Source organism: Lissotriton vulgaris, chromosome 4_1, assembly GCF_964263255.1.
Source record: "Lissotriton vulgaris chromosome 4_1, aLisVul1.2, whole genome shotgun sequence".
NCBI classification, from domain to species: Eukaryota; Metazoa; Chordata; class Amphibia; order Caudata; family Salamandridae; genus Lissotriton; species Lissotriton vulgaris.
Window position 1 is genome coordinate 2063227420 of NC_141691.1, and position 18427 is coordinate 2063245846.

At 45.2% G+C, this 18427-nt stretch overlaps 1 protein-coding gene across 1 annotated transcript in view; it reads left to right on the forward strand.

The window, feature by feature from the left end:
* Positions 1 to 17957, forward strand: part of LOC147724984 (E3 ubiquitin-protein ligase TRIM39-like) — a 328864-nt gene extending 310907 nt beyond the window's left edge. The window contains exons 5-6 of the mRNA XM_086918144.1: positions 14584 to 15441; positions 15496 to 17957. Of these exons, the coding sequence (XP_086774270.1) occupies positions 14584 to 15107 (524 nt within the window). The 3' untranslated portion in view covers positions 15108 to 15441; positions 15496 to 17957. The remainder of the gene's footprint in view (positions 1 to 14583; positions 15442 to 15495) is intronic.
* The last annotated feature ends 470 nt before the right edge of the window (positions 17958 to 18427 follow it).

Genomic DNA, 18427 nt, shown 5'->3' on the forward strand with positions numbered 1-18427 from the left:
TCAGGTCATACCATCCCTTTTTTAAGTCCTCAGTTGTACGATGTGTGACCCCAATTGCGTTTATCTTCTCCTGGATTGCCATCCAAATGCTCCTTTTCTGGGACTCAGGGACATTTAGTGATCTCTTCTCAAAGATCTGGTCATGGTCTTTCACTACTTCCTCAATGAGGACCTACAACTCCATTTCACTAAACTTATGCTTCATTTTCCTCCCGGCAGCATCCTTCCCTTTCTCAGGTGTGGCCATGGTGCAGTTCCTCTGTTTAAGCTGGGTGTTGGCTGTGCAGCTCCTCTGCTGTTGCTCCTGCTCCCTGTCTCTCCAACAGCTACAGATTCAGTGCACCTGCAAGGGTGTGGCCACTTCCTGGTTGGGAGGTCATGTGGTTGCTCAGGATTGGCTGATTCGACAAATATAGATTTTTGAAATTACCGAATCGGTATTTACCGAATCGGTATCACAGAATCGGTAATACCGAGTTGGTGATTGGGTTTTGGTATTTTTGTTACCGATTTCTATGAAATCGCTAATCTTTAGCAAATTTTACCTAATCGGTATTTTTTACCAAATCTTTTCCTACATTGCAAATACCGATTCCTTAATACCTATTCGGTAAAAATCGGTATTAAGGAATCAGTATTTGGGAATTACCTACATCTAGCCCTTGAGTCCCAGTATTATTTGTTCCCATGGGCTCTATGTGAACAAAGAGGAAGGTATGAGTGATTTGTTCTCATCCTTAAACACGGATTAAACTAACAGATTTAGAGTTGTGTGAAATTACCTTCTGCGGAAAGCAGCCTGCACATCCGTAAACACGTTCTCTCCTAGAGAAGGATCGCTTGGGACTGACTAGATTAATAGTGATTGACCTGCACTAAGCGTCCTCGTGGATGACTGGCACGTCGGGAATTCCTGCACGCTTCGTCACAACTCCCGGGCCCGTGGTTCTGCTTGAAAGAATAATTTTTTTAGTTTAGTCAGGGATTGTGAAAAATATGTTGTTTTACCAAAAACAAGGATTATTTGGCAGTCTTCTTTAATATTATAGGAAGGAATGATCACATCTTCCTATCAGTATGTTGAGGATATCCAGATCAGTCGACATGGAAAAAACGTTCATATGTGGGTGCATGCTGTCGCAGTCCCATATCTGGTTTACCTAATAATGAATTATTTCATGATATTATTCCTAAATACACGTCCTGCAGTTGATCATGTGTGATATACATATGATATTATACAAAATGATGTAAAAATACAATACAAATTTAAAAACATTAAGTGCTCCAAAAAACATAATTACAAAAACGTGTGTATTGTACATAATTACATACATTTAAGTGCAGTTTATAAGAAATCTTAAAAATCACCCTAATTTTTATTATCATCTCTAATTTGAAGCATTAACAAAAGCGTCATATTAAAAAAATGCAAAAACACAGAGAGGAGCTGTAATTGGCCATGGTACATATGCAAACTATTAGCCAGTATACAACAGTGAGATTTGTTGGGAGATCTCTTCAGATTCATTTAATCCGCCCTGTACAGAGTCCAAATGATGGATCCATTTACATTCTCTTAGATTCATGATAGCTGTCAAGGATCCACCCTTTGAGTTCTGTTGAATCTTTTCCAAATCCCACCACTTGAGGCTATCATGTGGGTGTTGCATCTCAATGAAGTGTTCAACTAATGGTGCACCTTGCACCTTACAGCGAATAGGCGAACAATGTTGCAGTATTCTGGCTTTGATTTTTTGTTTTGTTTGGCGAACATAAACTTTAGGGTAAGGAAATCTGATGATATATATTGCATCCTTCGTATTGCAATTTGTGCGATGATGTAACATAAATTGTTTGCCATTGTGTGTAAACTCTTTCTGCTCCACCATTAGATCACAGGCCTTACAAAATCCACATTTAAAGTGGCCTTGTAGTGGGGGTAACATTAATAAAGCCTGAGTATCAGGAGCTTCTCTCTCTTTCAGGTATGAGCTAACCACACTGTCCCTGATTTTACGCCCTCTTTTGAAAGCAAACAGAGGGGGAATCTGTGATCCCTACTTCTTCCGCCACAAGGGACCAATTGTGGTTTATGATGCGTTTGACTTCATTGCTTATGTGGTAGAATGGGGAGACACATAATATTCGGTTGTTTTCCGTTCTTTTATTTGGATTGGTTTGCAGTAGGATGTCTCTATGACAATACCACGCTCTTTTCCATGCTTTCTTCAGAAGGCTACGCTGATAACCTTGTTCACTTAGTCTCAATATCAATGAATCGGATTTCTTAAAGAAATCAATCCTATGGGAACAGAAGCTACGGAGTCTCAGAAACTGTCCATAGGGCAGATTATCTCTGAGATTCCTTGGGTGATTACTGGAATAGCCTAACAGAGTGTTCCTTACCATAGGCTTTCTGTATAGTGAGGTACAGAGTGTATTATCCTCTATCTTTATAGTGAGGTCTAGAAAGTTTATCTCTTCATCACTGTAAGCCATTGTGAGTTGTATATCTTTGGATCTGTCATTGAGCCACCCACAGAATTCCTCCAACTTAATCGATTTCCTTGTCCAGATCAACAGGACATCATCAATATACCTCTTCCATTGAGTTATTTTCTCTATGAAAGGGTTATCGGGATTGTAGATGTATCTGTCCTCTTAGAGATCTATATGCAGATTGGCTATGTCTTGGGCAAACCCTGCCCCCATAGCCACTCCCTTGGTTTGATAGTAAAATTCCTTCTTGAATATAAAGAAATTCTTAGTCTTTGCTATTTCTAATAGACAAATGACGAAATCAATAGGCACCCAATGTGGTCTCTCCCTGCGTTCAAGAACTTCATGTACTATTTCCCGTGCTTCTATCTGGGGGATGCTCGTGTACAATGAGGCCAGGTTTACTAGTAGTTGTTTTTCATTGTCAAACGGGAGTCTTTCTATGTAGTTGATAGCTTCCATAGTATCTCGGATGTCAGACCTGGTGTTGGGCACTAAGCATGGGCGTAAAATCCGTTCCGCTTGCGGAATTTGCGGATTTTCGGTAAATTCGCAATCCGCGAACTCTCGCGAATTTGCCGAAAATCCGCAAATTCACACGCAGCAGATTTTTTTGCTTGGTGATACAATATTGCGGCACGCGCCGTTCACTTACCGTCATTCAGAGTTTGCCGAGTTGTTTTTCTCAATATTTTGCGAGTGCTGCGCCATTTTGGATCTTGCTGTGGGATCCCGCGGGAGTTTGGCGACGCATCGCGAGAGTTCGCAATTGCGAACACGTAGATGCGGCGGGCAGCAACAATCTCGCACTTGCGAAATTACAAAATTTGCAATTCTGCACAAGAAATCCACCAGCAAGCAGCATAAACCTTCTGAAAATGATGATTTTTATCACAATAACTCCTCAGGTTGACATTTGCCTGCACTTTTTTTTTGCAAGGAGTCCATTTTGGGAGGCAATGGGGGTGGGAGGAAGGAAGTGCCCCACAGAAAAACGAGTTTTGCAAAACTGAAAGCACTCAGCAGGTGCAAAGGTTCAAACTCATCATTAGTAACCATTCCCTGTAGTGCTTCCTGTAGCCCTCCAGAGTTCAGTTGCCTACTTGCAACTATTCTATGACCCTGCTCTGACCCTCACAGCAGGCTCATAGAATAGCTACAAGTAGGCCACAAAGGTCCTGGGAAAAAACATTGCACTGCAACAGAAAGCAAATTACAGATAAGGAACTTAGGAAGCAGGTGCCAGACTGGAAGTTTAAATTCAGTGACACATTAATCAACCCCCAATTAATTCATGTCAGTTAAAGCAGGGCAGGTGTGCTTGCTTTTCCCCCCCATAATCTACAGTGATGAATCAGAGGGTGGCAGTGGGTGAACCAGAGGGTGGCAGTGGTGAAACAGAGGGTGCTGTGAACCTGTGATGATGAACCAGACATAGAAACAACATAGTCGCGATCGTTGCGAGTCGACGAGTAAGTTCGCAATTGCGAACTGGTACAAAACCCTCGCGAAGTGGCAGAAACCCTTGCGAACACAAAAAAATAAAAATCCGCAAATTCGCGAGAGTTCGCGGATTTTGCGGATTGCGAATTCGTGAATACGCAAATTCGCGAACGCCAGATTCGCACCCATGGTTGCAAAATGATGTCAACGTAGCGACAGAGAGGCTCCAAGACCGAGCCACATATGGACACTATTGGTCTACCTGGGGGATTATCCCTATCTTTATGGACTTTTGGAAGTGTGTACATAGTGGGAATGCAGGGTTCTTTCTGGTTAAGATATCCAAAATCTAGTTCGCTGAGGAATCCTTCCTCTAATCTCTTTGTGGTTAGTCGGTGTATGAGCTTGCCAACTTCTTTGGTAGGATCACCACATATTCTTTTATAGTTTTCGGGTACGAAGACCCGCATTTGATGCTTCTATCTAGCACAGATACACAGGGGTCGAAACGTTGACGCAAAATTAGAACCTTTGTATTCCATTGTGACCAGTAAAAATGGTTATGAATAATTTCTGGGTGATTCTGAGAATAATTATTTGTTTTCTTCCATGCCCAATGTGATACACTTTGTTTCACATTGTCTTACCTTTTGCACTTGACAATCATGTGTGTATGATCTACTTTTAGGAAAATACATAAAGTCTTCTTTTTTTTGCTTAAAATAAACCCCAGAGCTAATGTAAGCAGATCATGGAAGAACTGAGGACAGTCGTGGTTGGGACCGTACACGTTAACCAGTATGCAATCCAAGCCCCTCCCCTTACACCAGGACACCGCGTACCTGCCATTAGTGTCTGTGTACAGTCCCTCAAGTGTGAGTTGAGATTTGGGGCAAATCCAAGTGACAACCCTTCGTGCGTGTGAGGTGAAGCCTTCAGCATGGATTGTGCCACGGATTCTGCTTTGAGTTTGCAAGAGATGTGTAATTGGGAGATGTGTTTCCTGTAAGAGGGCGATATCCATAGTGTGCCGGGCAAGGTACGACATAATTTTCCTTGTATTACGTTGATTATTGAGACCCCTGACATTCCGGGACAAGAACCTTAATGTGGTCTCCATCGCCTACGGTGGTGTATTGTAGTGTTAGGTATTGGAAAATGCCCTAGTGCTTCTGGCCGGCGAGCAAACTGTGTGGTAGCTGCAATAAATATACCATTGTGTATGTGTCCCTGAACATAATACCAAAACAAAACAATATGAAAACAATGGAAAACAAATCATGATTCACAACAAACCCTGCCTTCGACCACCCACGCCATGTCACCCCAATCGTGGCTCGGCCTAATCGGACCCACCCTCCTCCCCGTCTAGGAAAAGATGGCACCTAGCCATGTAGTGTGGAACACTCAGGGGCGGATGTTACTGAAGCACTACAAGTAGCCACCAGCAACTAGCCATTTAGAATTATGTGTATTTAGGCAATCAATTATTGGTGAGTAGCCACTGAATCAGGTGGAGAAAACGAGTGTCATGCTGTAAGTAACAATCCCAGTGACGTATTTGAATTTGAATTTAAAAGCATTTATTAAGCGCACATATACCTAGCGGTTTCTAGGCGCTGAGGATGCAATTGAACCTGGAGAAAGGGGTGTAGAAGGTTAAGACGGAAAGGCTTGCAGGAAAAGGTGAGTTTTGAGCGCCTTGCGGAAGTCAGAGTACAAGGGTATAGATCTGATGGTGGGGGGAAGGGAATTCCAGAAAGTGGGACCAAGTACAGCGTATCTCACCCCCCCATTCTTTTTTTCCTGAATCGTGGTACGGAAAGGAGGGACTGAGTGGAGGAGCGGAGTTGTCTGACCGGGGTGTAATTTTTGATTTCAAAATTTATAAAAGCTGGAGCAGTTCCGGCTCGGGCCTGAAACGTGGTGCAGCCAAGTTTGAAGAGGGCCCGCTCTTTAATGGGCAGCCAATGCAAGTTCTTTAATAAAGGGGTGGCATGGTGCAATTTAGGGAGACCATGAATGAGGCGGGTGGCTTGGTTCTGGACCAACTGAAGGCATCGAAGGGCATAGGACGGAACACTGTTGTACAGGATGTTACCGTAGTCAAGGCGAGATAACACCATTGCCATCAGAATGAGTTTTAAGGAGGAGGGGGAAAAGAATCTGGAAATTTTCCTGATGGTGCGGAGGGTAAAGAAACAAGATGTTACCACCATACTGATCTGGGAGTGCAGGGTGAGTTGTTGGTTCAGCGTGATCCCAAGGGTTTTAACTGAGTGAGAAGGTAGGGGAGGGGCACCAAGTGAGGGGGGCCAGAACATGGGGGTCCAAGGACTGGCTGTGCCACCGGTGAGAACCACCTCAGTTTTATCTGGATTAAGTTTGATGTGGTTGAAGTTCATCCAGTCCCTGATGAAAATTATAACCGATTGAAAATTGTGGGTGGACTCAGGGGAGTGGGAAAGGTTGAAGATCAACTGGAGGTCATCTGCATAGTTGAAGACTGTGACCTCCAGTTGCTGTAAAGCAAAAATGAGGGGGAAAATGTACAGGTTAAATAAAAGGGGGGAAAGGGAGGAGCCCTGAGGAACGCTGCACTGCACCTTGCATGGAGAGGCAGAGAAATCTGCTAGATGAACGGCCTGGGTGCGGTCTCTCAAGAAGGAAGTGAGCCAAGCCAAAGGGGGCCCCCTGATGCCTGCTGCCTCGACACGGGTGAGAAGAATGGAATGATCAACCGTGTCGAAGGCAGCGGACAAATCGAGGAGGACCAGGGCTTGGGACCGGTTGGCATCCATCCCCTCCCTGAGTCTATCCGGGACTGAGACCACAACCCTCTCGGTGGAGTGGAGAGGGCGAAAACCGGCCTGGCAGGAGGCCAGACAACCACTGTCCTCAACAAAAGAGCCGAGGACAGTGGTGATGTGGCATTCCAGGATTTTGCCCAGGTAGGGGAGAAGGGAAATGGGACGATAGTTAGAGAGGGAAGAGGGGTCAGCACCAGGTTTTTTCAGGATGGGAATTATTATTGCCTCTTTGTGAAGGTCAGGGACAGAGCCTTTGCTGAGGGAATCGTTGAGGAAAGCCAAGGGAGGGTGGGGCAAGCTAGAAAGATCTCTCTCAGAATAAAAGCTGGGCAAACATCAGAGGGGGAACCGGATTTAACCCGGACCAACAGGGAAGATAGAGTTTCCCTGGTCAGCGGAGGTATGTGGTCTAGATGGAGCCTGTTGGGTGGAGGTTCAGAAGCAGGGGGGGAAGAGGAAGGTGGAGGTATGTTAGCCTTGATGGCTGCAATTTTCTGAATGAAACAATTGTTTAGAGAATCACAGAGGGATTGAGAAGGGGGAGGTTTGAGAGAAGTTCTGTCTGATAAGGCCAACTCGTGGACAGTGGAAAGAATTTCCCTTGGCCGAGAGTATTTTGCCTGAAAAATAGTTGGTCTTGGCCAAGAGAATTGCCTTTTTATATATGGTAAGCATGAGGGAGTAGTGGGTTTTCAGTGTTGGGCCATAGGCGCGCCTCCAGGCGCGCTCGGCCTGACGCACAGCTAATTTCTTTCCCTTAAGGTCCTCAGTAAACCATTTGTTGGCGTTATGAGCGCGTTTACCTGTGACACGTTTCAAGGGGGCCACTTGGTTGCATGTCCTAGAGAGCCAAACCTTGATGGCAGCTAGCTGGGATGAGGGGGTTAGCTCCTCAAGGGCAGGATAGGAGTCTTGAAGGGAGGAGCAAAGGGAGGGAATGTCAACCTTATTCCAGTTACGAGCCCAGGTATTTTTGGGGAAAGGAGGGCCGTTTAATCGTGCTGAGGTCTAGGAAGAACGAAATCAGAAAGTGATCGGACCAGAGACAGGGCGTGATGATTGGGGATGTGACCGGAATATTTAATGACCAGATTTGGTCCAGGGTATGCCCCTTGATATGGGTGGGGGTAAGCACATGTGAAATAAAATTTAAACTGTAGAGAAGATCAGTGAAGTCTTTAGATACCGCGTCTTCTGCGGGATCAGATGGCCAGAAGTTAAAATCACCAAGTACTAGGACGGAGGAGTTGTTGACTGCTACTGTGGCAAGCAGTTCCTGAAACTCAGCAGTGAAGTGGGGAGTGGAGTGGGGGGGGCGGTAAGCAAGGACACAGGTGATAGGGATTTGGAAGGAGACAGATCGCATCACTTAACAGTCGACTGCCGTGATGGTCGTGGAGGAAAGTATTGGGAAATGAAGATCCGAACGGACAATCAGGGCGACGCCTCCGCCTGCTTTGCCTGCCGGCCGATCGGCCCGCAGGGCATAGTAGGAGGAGCGTAGGGCTGCGAGGATATTGGGGAGAGAATCTGAGCAGAACCAACAGGAGAATGTCATCTGAACATCAACAAGAAGAATTAGAATCAGAATCAGAAGTTTTATTTGCATAATTAATTAAAATTATTACAAAATTTACATGATAAAAATTACAATACAAAGTTTAAAAAAACTGCAATTGTGTCTTGCGGTCTCTGTTCTGTTAGGGCCGGTGCATATTAGGTCTTTGGATTAAAAGGGTCCCTGATGGCCCGCCAGTTGGCTCATCATCCTGTTCAATTGATTCTAAGGCTTTTTTTGCTATAGTAAAAAATTTGACCCCCCGGCAAGCCAGGATTATCAACAAGAAGGAGACTGCAACATGTGCGCACAAAGACCCGCCTTTAGCACAAAATTAAAACATGCATATATCTATTACATGTTAGAGGTGAACATTGTGATCCTGGAGGGCAACCAACATGGGAACCCATCTAAACAAAGGAAAAGACATACCCATCGCCCAACATCACAACAGAGCTAAATAGGCAGGCGTTATGGAAATAGAAAACAATACTTTACAGTGTGGAGGTATCACAGTCAGACTATTCTAGTCATTATCTTCGATGGAACCTCCTCGTGCGCCGTCCTCCGCCTCCATTGTGGGCTCTCGCGCAGCCTTCAATGCAGATTTCTTGAGTATCTCCTTCATGGCTTTTTGCAGAGTTTTCGGGTCTGTGAAGATGCGGGAACAGCCGTCTAGGTTCACCTTTAGTCTCGCCGGATACAGCATGGCGTAGGAGATGTTATGGTCCCTAAGCTGTCTCTTAAGGGGATTGAAGAGTCATAGAGCATCCTGGACCTTGGCGGTGAAGTCGGGATAGAGTGAAACCGCTGAGCCTTCATATTGGATCTCCCCCAGTTCTCTGGCCCTTCTCAGGGCCGAGTCACAATCACGGTAGTTCGGAGGTTTTGCTATCACTGGGCCCGGGTCCCACTCAGGGTGCCCCTCCGTGATCGGTGCGCCCTCTCGATCACAAAAAGTTCAGAGAGGGTATCACAGCCCAGCAAAGAAACAAGCAGTTTTTTGGTAAATTGTTCAGCATTGCCTATTGGGGTGGACTCCGGTAGGCCCGTTATACGTATGTTGCTGCGACGGAACCGAGCCTCCAAATCCTCTGCCTTATCCTGAAGCATGGCGAGGGTTTTAGCCGTTTGTTTTTGCACCAGGTCAGTCTCGGTCTTGGCTTCTTCGATCTCGGTGATCCTATGTTCAGCCATGTCTGTGCGCTCCACCTGCTTGTCAAGGCGTTCCAACATTCTGTCTATTCGATATACCAGAGAGTCAATTTTCCCACCCATTGCCAGCAGACTTTTTTGTATAGTGGCAAACATTTGCTTAACCCCAGTGGAATCATCTTCCGAGTGATCTGCGCCGGAATCTGCTGAGCGTGCCCTGTCCACCTCTTTAGAGTTAGTGCTCTTTGCATCGTGTCTGTGTTCTATTGACCCTCCCCATAATGGTGATTTGGTGCAGTTGAGAAAATAGGGAACGGACCACTGGTACATCTTGAAGGAGCTGGGCACCTCAGAATTGCGCAAGCTGGGCTCGCACCGCACAAGAGAATCAACAAATGCACTTTCCGGGCAGTGCGTTCCGTGGGGCACTCGAGCTAGACCAGACTAAGCGGAGAGTCAGCAGTTGGCACAGACACGCACAGCAGTGGAAGTTGGCAAATTTCTAAGGCCCGTCCTCCGCCCTCCAATGGTGGTGAAGTTATGCAGTTTCTTATGATGTCCTCTCCCCTTAAATCACTCCAGCAAACTGTCTCCACCCAGTAGAGGACAAAAGCACAACAAGAGTCTCAGAGAGGCTGACAAGTCACACAGCAGGTGGTGAGGTCAATCCCAAAGCCCCACATCTCCAGGGGACCCCCGCTTACCACTGACAATGTTTACTGTGGCGTTGTGTCCCCCTTGCCACTGGTGTGCTAACAGGGAATTACCAAGGAAGAGCAGCAGGAATCGGGCCCCTCTGCTAACTGTGGGGCAACTGGAAATTGCCTGGGGAAACCAGCGGTAATCGGGCCACTGGTGAGACAACAGGAAAGTGTCAGGGGAAAACTGCGGGAATCGGACCGAAACCCGCTATGTCAGAGGTGTGTCGCGCCATCTCTAGGGACCTCAGGATAGCTCCAGGCAGGCTCTCCGCACACACAAGGCCTCATGGGGCGCCCCGCCTCCAAGTATGCTGGGCCACGCGATGGTCACAGCAAGACCCTCGTGGGTAGCCGTGGCAAGCACAGGCGATATGCTGCAGCTCCAGGAGAACCCCCGATCTGGCGAAGAAGAGACACAAGAGCAGGCGCCGTCATGGCCTTGAAGAAATCTAATCTTCATTCTCAGGGGTCTCACTAATAACAAAGAAGTTGGCACAGAAGCTGAAATATGAAAAGACATCTTTATTAAACTTAAATAAGTGAGACTACGTCACACAGAAGCCTTAGCAACTGATTGAGGAAGTCTGAGGAGTACAGAAAACAGAGGCCTTATATATGCTTAGGGTTACAAACTCAGCATAAAAGTAAGGGGCAGTCCTAGGTTTTGCAAGCATGCAAAATACCTAATATGGGCATACAAGATCTGCCAAATATTAGCGAATAGGAAAACATTCAAAACAAGGCATGATGTAACCAGAACATCCCCCTTAAGTTATGCCTTTGCCCAACCCGATAAGTCAATCAATTATAGCACATATAGGTCAATCAGTAATGGCAAAACATGTCTGTGTGCTTCAAAGGAAAGGTTGTGGAATAGGAAAACACAGGGAGAGAATAGCGAAGGCCAAAAGTTAAGATACAGCACGAGAAGAATGCTAAAGGCTAACAGATAGTTGATACAGGGATTAGGTGGTCCACACAAGGATTAGTTTAGGCCGGCTAGTGTCTGAGATGGGTTTCAAGACAAGGAAGGAGGGGGTTTTCAACAAATTGCAGTCCAAAAGGGCAGAGACACTTCGTGAATCATGCAGCCTATGTAAAGGCAACACAAAATGGAGTTGAATGTAAAAATGGAATCAAAATTAAAGAACCTCAGACCCTCCTTTTGCCATTACACAGGCAAATCCTAATTCATTGCTAGGTGAGCATTTTCCATTCTAAACATTCCATTAAGGTCATGAGCAGGAATACAAAGAGAACAGGGCATTGGGTCATAATTAACATATAGACAACACGAGAAAGTAATGACCACTATTACAAACAAATTATCATTTTTCTCAACCCTAAGCAAAAGCAAATCCTAAAATTATCTAGTAACATTTTTAGGGCTCCTATGCATTTCAGTAATTTATTATATATTCAGGTGAAACAGTGGCGATCCTTATCAATGCTCTGAGGTGAAAAGGGAATACTTTTCTACAGAGAATGGACTTTATTCTGCTTTTACTAAACAGAATACTACTTTAAAACAATGCCAGCAAAACAATAAGAATCAGTCTCCTAACACCCATTTTATGCAATCGCACGGAAACCACTTGTGAAACCACAACCATGCCCAGAGTCCGTTCAAAGCCTCTCTGGCAGGCTTCTATTGTCCATCAAATCTGCTCCCATTGTTTTCGCTTTGGGACTCTTTTTTTTTTCAGGCCTTCCATGAAAATAGTGCTTCTCAGTATCTGTTGGAGTGCCCTCCTGGCAAACACTCACAGCTCACTTGAAAGTCTCAATGTCTCAATGCAGTGCACCAGTGTCTCTCCTCTGCGGCAGACACAACAGATGTTGTGCTCTTCATTGGTCATGGGCACAGATCATCTCGTGCAGACCCAGGTCTACATTCTCAGACTCCAACACTCATTATTCAGTGTCAGAGGACGCTCAGGCTGCTCTTTCATGGGCACCAGAATGTAGTGCCTTTTGCCAATCTTGGATCCTCCGGTGCACTGCACTTCCGTTGGAGAAAAGGAAAAGGGGGGTGTGTGTGGCCAAAACTCAGGCCAAGGGGCTCAAGGGACTGCACACTGTCAGAGGTTACCAGCACATGACAGGTGGACACTGAAGCCTCAAAACAACAGGAATCCTTCTCTTTCGCTCATCTGCACTGAAATTCTGGTTCTGTGATGTCCAATGCCGTCTGATGGAGCAAGTCTAATGGGGTAAACACATTTTTTCTCTCAATGATTACATATAGGTGTTCCTAAATTCCTTATCTAGAACATCTCAAAAGAGAAATTGCATAATACAGATTATCAGGGACATGTAGATACCTCCCTTTTTAATAACTGTGCATCAGGTGCACTATGCAATACACAGGCTAATGATCAAAATGTGGAAACAAAAGACAAGAACTACAGAGTCCTGGTATTTCCTTGATTTGGAACACATCTGATCCCACCAAAAAATTAAAGCAGCAGGAACGAAAGGGTAAAAAAAGACAAATTGAAATAGTCATTGAAAATTTGTCATGTTCAAAAAAATAAACATAAGTTATCTTCTATTGAGGTGGAAAACTTGTCTTACTATAGTATTGAGTCGGTTAACCAGTCCATCACTACCCTGACAGTCAGAATGGAAAACATCGAAGTAGGCCTAAAGAAAATTCTTAAAAACCAGTCTGGTCATACAAAAGGGAATTATACATAATCTAGGGGTTCCTGGTACATTACTGCAATCTGGAAGTGGGAACCTGAACAATACACCAATCATAATAAATGGGCTGACTGGTGAAAAGAATATGGAAAAGGAAAATGGAACTAGGACACAGCTAAAATCCCCAATAACTAGGCACGATGAGACATCGGTCAGGGGAGAAGCGACAAAAGAAAAATCTATAGGAAGAACAAGAAATTACTTGGGTGATAGTCAAGTTTTTGACACAATACCAATAGTATGGGTGATACACAAAAGTCAAAATAGTTCACAAATGTTAGCTCTACCGCTGGCCGCTAAACCATATACGGTAACCTCAGCTAATGTTCCAATTCCTTCTTCAGGGAAAAATTAAACCTGGTTTCCTTTATGGTATAAAGCCATACACTACTTAGGAAGCAGAACAAAACTGACTAATGTACTATAGAAATTAGGTCACCATGTACAAGAGTCACAGATCTATAATTGTATCCTTATGTCCAATCAGGATACATAAATCTAGGGCTGTCTGTTCCTTAAGGGAAGGGGGCAGCAATGTGACTAACAGAAGGTGACACACTTTGATCCTGTATATCTCTTTTATTTTTCTTCAAATACCATTATAGCCGAATTTTACATACACTGGTGAAGTGTTGTCTGTCTTGCTCACAGAATGAAAATGTCATATCTGTGGATTTTAGTATCAGAGCAAATCTACCCAACTGTTGTGCAGCGATATGCATCGTCATGTATATCCCTTCACAACACAGGTAAACTTGTAATAGTATCAAAAGCAGCAACATAAAACAAAAAAATGCATAAAATAAAAAACCGCACAAAACGCACATGTCAAGCCATCAGATATACTTGCTGTATATCAAGCACAAAAAGCATAGACAAAACAATAGCATATGTGAATGAGCGGTGAAGCACAACACCATGTCATGTACTTTATGCACTGTGAACCTGCAGCCCAAAACCCAATATTCGGGCCTGCTTAATTTGTCAGGTTTAAAATCCTTACCCTCCTTTTGACAGCAGATCACCAGTTAGTGGATATCGAATGTCAAATACAACTTACTGTGTCGCTTCTGACACACAGAACCAGCAGGAACAATTCATAAAAGGATAAAATGCAAAAGTATGTAAAACGCACAAACATTTCTTTTCAAAGAAGTCATAATAAAAAAACACATCTGTTTTCAACATACTGCTGACACTGCACATAACACACAAAATATCAACTGTAACCAACCATCTTTTGTAAACATGCTAAACCACCTTAATTTTGACTTTCCAAAAACAAAACTCTTTCACAGACACTCTGCGTGTCCCGTGCGCCAACCACCCTTTGAGGCCCTGCTTTTCCAAGCAATGATTTCTCCATCTGTTTACACTTACTCCTAACTCCCACCTCACTGACCTTAAGGTCAAAATCTGCCTCGCGCTCCACGCTCCTCAGCCCTCTTCCTCATTCTGAGGCTGACAAAGACAAAAAGCGTAGGTGCTGTACAGTTCAGTGAGCTCCTTCCGTGTAGTTGATGTATAGTGCAGTGTATTTTTCAGTAAAGTGCGCACCTTCAACATAGGTGCTGTGTAGTGATTGTACAGTACAGTGCACACCTTCTGTGTAGGTTCTGTCTAGTACAGTGTAAGTGCAGTGTGGTTCTTTGTGATTGGTCCTCTGTGCTGCAGCTTAAATCTCTAATTCTGAATCTCTTCTCTGCAGTGACGGTGACACTGGATCCAGACACAGCGCATCTGAAGCTCCTCCTCTCTGAGGGGGGGAGACGTGTGAGACGGATAGACAAAGCACAGCCCCTGCCGGACACTCCCAAGAGATTCACCTTCTTTGAACCCTGTGTGCTGGGGAATGAGGGGTTCACCTCAGGCAGACATTACTGGGAGGTGCAGCTGTTGCAGGAGGGGGGAGGATGGACTGCGGGGGTCGCCGCAGAGTCTGTGGAGAGGAAGAGATGGATCACATGGTCACCTAAGGAGGGACTATGGGCTGTGGGGAGGAGGGGGTTGGGTGGTCAGTACTGTGCTGCTCTCACCTCTCCTGAGACCCCTCTGTCCCTTCGTGAGAAGCTCCTGAAGCTGGGGGTGTATCTGGACTACGAGGGGGGGCAGTTGTCCCTCTACAATGGGGACTCCATGGAGCTTCTCTACACTTTCCCCCAGGCCTCCTTCACTCACAGGCTTTTCCCGATCTTACGTCTGTGTGGAGGAGCAGAGCTGCGGCTGGTGTAGGACCTGCAGCCCCCCTCCACCAGAAGCAGATCTGTGGCTGGGGTAGGAGCTGCAACCCTCCCAACCCCCCAGGAGCAGAGTTGAGGCTGGTGTAGGAGCCCCCTCCTAGAGCAGAGCTGAGGCTGGTGTAGGATCTGCTGCCCCCCCACCAGAAGCAGAGCTGAGGCTGGTGTAGGAGCTGTACCACCCTCAGAGCTGAGGCTGGTGTAGAGCTCAGCTCCCCCAGGAGCAGAGCTGAGGCTGGTGTAGGAGCTGCAATCCCCCAGGAGCAGAGCTGAGGCTGGTGTAGGAGCTGCAATCCCCCAGGAGCGGAGCTGAGGCTGGGGTAGGAGTTGTAGCCTCTAACCGCCCCCCCCCCCCCCCCGGAACAGAGCTAAGGCTTGTGTAGGAGCTGCAGCCCTCCTTCTGAATATTTCATTCATGCTTCCCTACCTCATCTCAAGAGGGGAGGCACACCCTTTCCTGGAGTCCCATGGGGGAGGGGCTATGACTCCTGTGAGGGAGGGACGGTGGCAGTCCATCTCCCAGTTTAGACTCAAGCACTTGTGGTCACTGCTGATTCCAGTCACTGGTCCTGTTTATTCAAAAATACTGCTTATTCTATACACAGGCACTGCTACCTCCATTACAGCTCATGTGGGCTTCATGAACGGCTGACTCCATACACATGGACCACTGAGGTAAACACTGTCACAGTTTATTTCACAAACAGACACTGTTCACTTAATTACAGGTAACCGAGACTCCAATCACAGTCACTCCACAGGCGCTGACTACAATCCTGCTAATGCTGACTCCAACCAGGCACTGCTGAAGAAGAAAACAAATACATCTGATTCAAAACAGGAACTACTGTCTCCAGTCACAGGCACTGCTCATTTCAAATAGGCACTGATGATACAGGCACTACTGGCCTCAACCAGAGGCACTGCTGAATCAAATTACATGCACTGTTGACTCCAAACACAGGCACTGGTGATTCAATTTCAGATAACCCTTAAGTCATAGGCATGGCTGACTCCAAGAACGGGCACAGCTCACTCTGTTATAGATAATCCTTACACCAAACACAGAACACCACTGCTCCAGTGCATCTAGTACTGACTCCCAACCGCAGGCACTGCTACCTCAGTTACAGATACCCCTGACTCCAAATACAGGCACTGCTAACTCAATACACAGACACTACCACACTCAATGGCACTTGACTCCAAGCCCCGCAACTTCACATTCAAATCACAAGCACTGCCCACTCCAAATACAGACACTCATGACAAATAATGCTGACTGCAAATACAGACGCTGCCAAATATGGGCACTACTGATGTGAAATACTGTCACTGCTTAAACCATAAAGGGGCACTACACACTCAATTACAGATAATCTCTCTCCAAAGGCAGGTACTGGTAACTCCAGTCACAGACACTCCTGTTTCACAGCATGAGCACTACAGGCATTCCTGACTTTAAACACAGGCACTGCTGATGCAAAACACATGTACTGCTGACTCCATTATAGCCAACATTGACTCGAAAAACAGGCACTGCTGGCTCCAACAGGCACTCCAGGCTCCAGGCACATGCACTACTCACTAAATTATATTTAAATGATCTTTACTCCATATACATGCACTCATGCCTCCGGTACACTTAATGCTCACTCCAGGTTTATGCACTGCTCACTGATATACAGGTAATTCGGATTCCAATTACAGGCACTGCTGACTCCAAACACAACCACTCCTGACCCATTACATATAATGCTGACTTCAAGCACAGGCACTACTGATGGAAAACAGTAACTGTTTCCTCCATGAGTAGGCACTGCATACTCACTCAGAGATAACCCTAGCTCCAAATACAATTATTGTTTGTTCAATACAGGCACTGTTTTTTTCCAGTCACAGGTACTGCTTATGAAAGACACAGCTACAGCTGATTCAGTACAGGCACTGCTTATGAAAAACACAAATACTGTTGATTCAACGCACATGCAGTGTAGACTCCATTGCAGCTAACACTGACTCCAAGCACACACTCTTCTGAGCACTAAGCGTGTCTCCATGCTCCACGAACAAGCACTGCTCACTCAATCACAGATAACACATACCCCAATCAGAGGTCGTCCTCTGTCTAAGCAGAGACACTACTGACAACAAGCAAGTCATCCCTCACTTCAAGCACCTCTGATTCCAGCACACACAATATTTTGAGGAAGAAAAATTCGGTCCAATGCATGATAAAAGTGTGGGAAAATGATGCTTGGTACCCGTATCTAGAAACTTTGCCAAACTACGGACTTAGATGCAAAATCTTGAAGATACCAATTGACACTAACCCATGGCTAATGGGGGGGAAACTAAAGGCAGAAATACTATATCCCAACGGATTATGCAAATGCAGACTGGGGACCAAGTGTAAAATATTGCACATATTGCTAGATTGCCTTATGGTTCTAGAGGTGAGAAAACTCTTTCTACGGCCACTATTTGTAAAATACGGAATAAGGTCACGAGCTCAAGCCATTGCATTACTGATAGAAATGGAAAATCTGGATATCGAATTTGCACTAGGAAATTAAATGAGAGGTTAAACTGTTTTCATAGGGAAAAACTTAAGCAAGGACTGTGATTCATTTATCTTCAAACCAGTAGATAAAGGCTTAAGACCGAGGGAACTTTAGACCAAATGGTTTTAATTTATTGCTGCTAAGGAATAATGATGTGGGCAGAGTACCTTTTAATCTTAGTATCTATGTAATTATTGTTTTAGCAAGTTTTATGAGGTTTTTAACTTTTTAACCAAGTCTATAAAATTGGAAATATAGAGGTTGTTAGTGGCGATGGCAGATTCGGTTTTACTACAGTTGTATTAAGCAAAGCTGTCTGGAAAGGAACTGTGTGATTTTAAATGTTAATGTGTTTCGTCTTGTTATTGACTGGTATTGTATAGTTTTATATATTTATAAGATCGTGGAGTTTAAAGACTATGGTCTAAATAAACAGAGTTCTCTCTCACAGCACACACAATCTTGATTCCAGCCACAGACTCTGTCCAAGAAACAGGCACTGCTGAATCAAAACACAAATACTGCCAATTCAAAACACAAATACTGATGTTATGTTATTAAGGACTTATAGAGCGCGCAGCTACTCAACAGAGTATCCCGGCACTGAGACAAAACTTTATGGATGCCTGATAGGGGGGGGAGGAGGGGACATCCGACCCCGAGTGTGGAGAGCTTAGCCTGCTTGTTGGAACTGCCGGGTTTTCAGTTTCTTCCAAAAAGCCAGTATTTTTGTGATTTGCCTAAGCGGGAG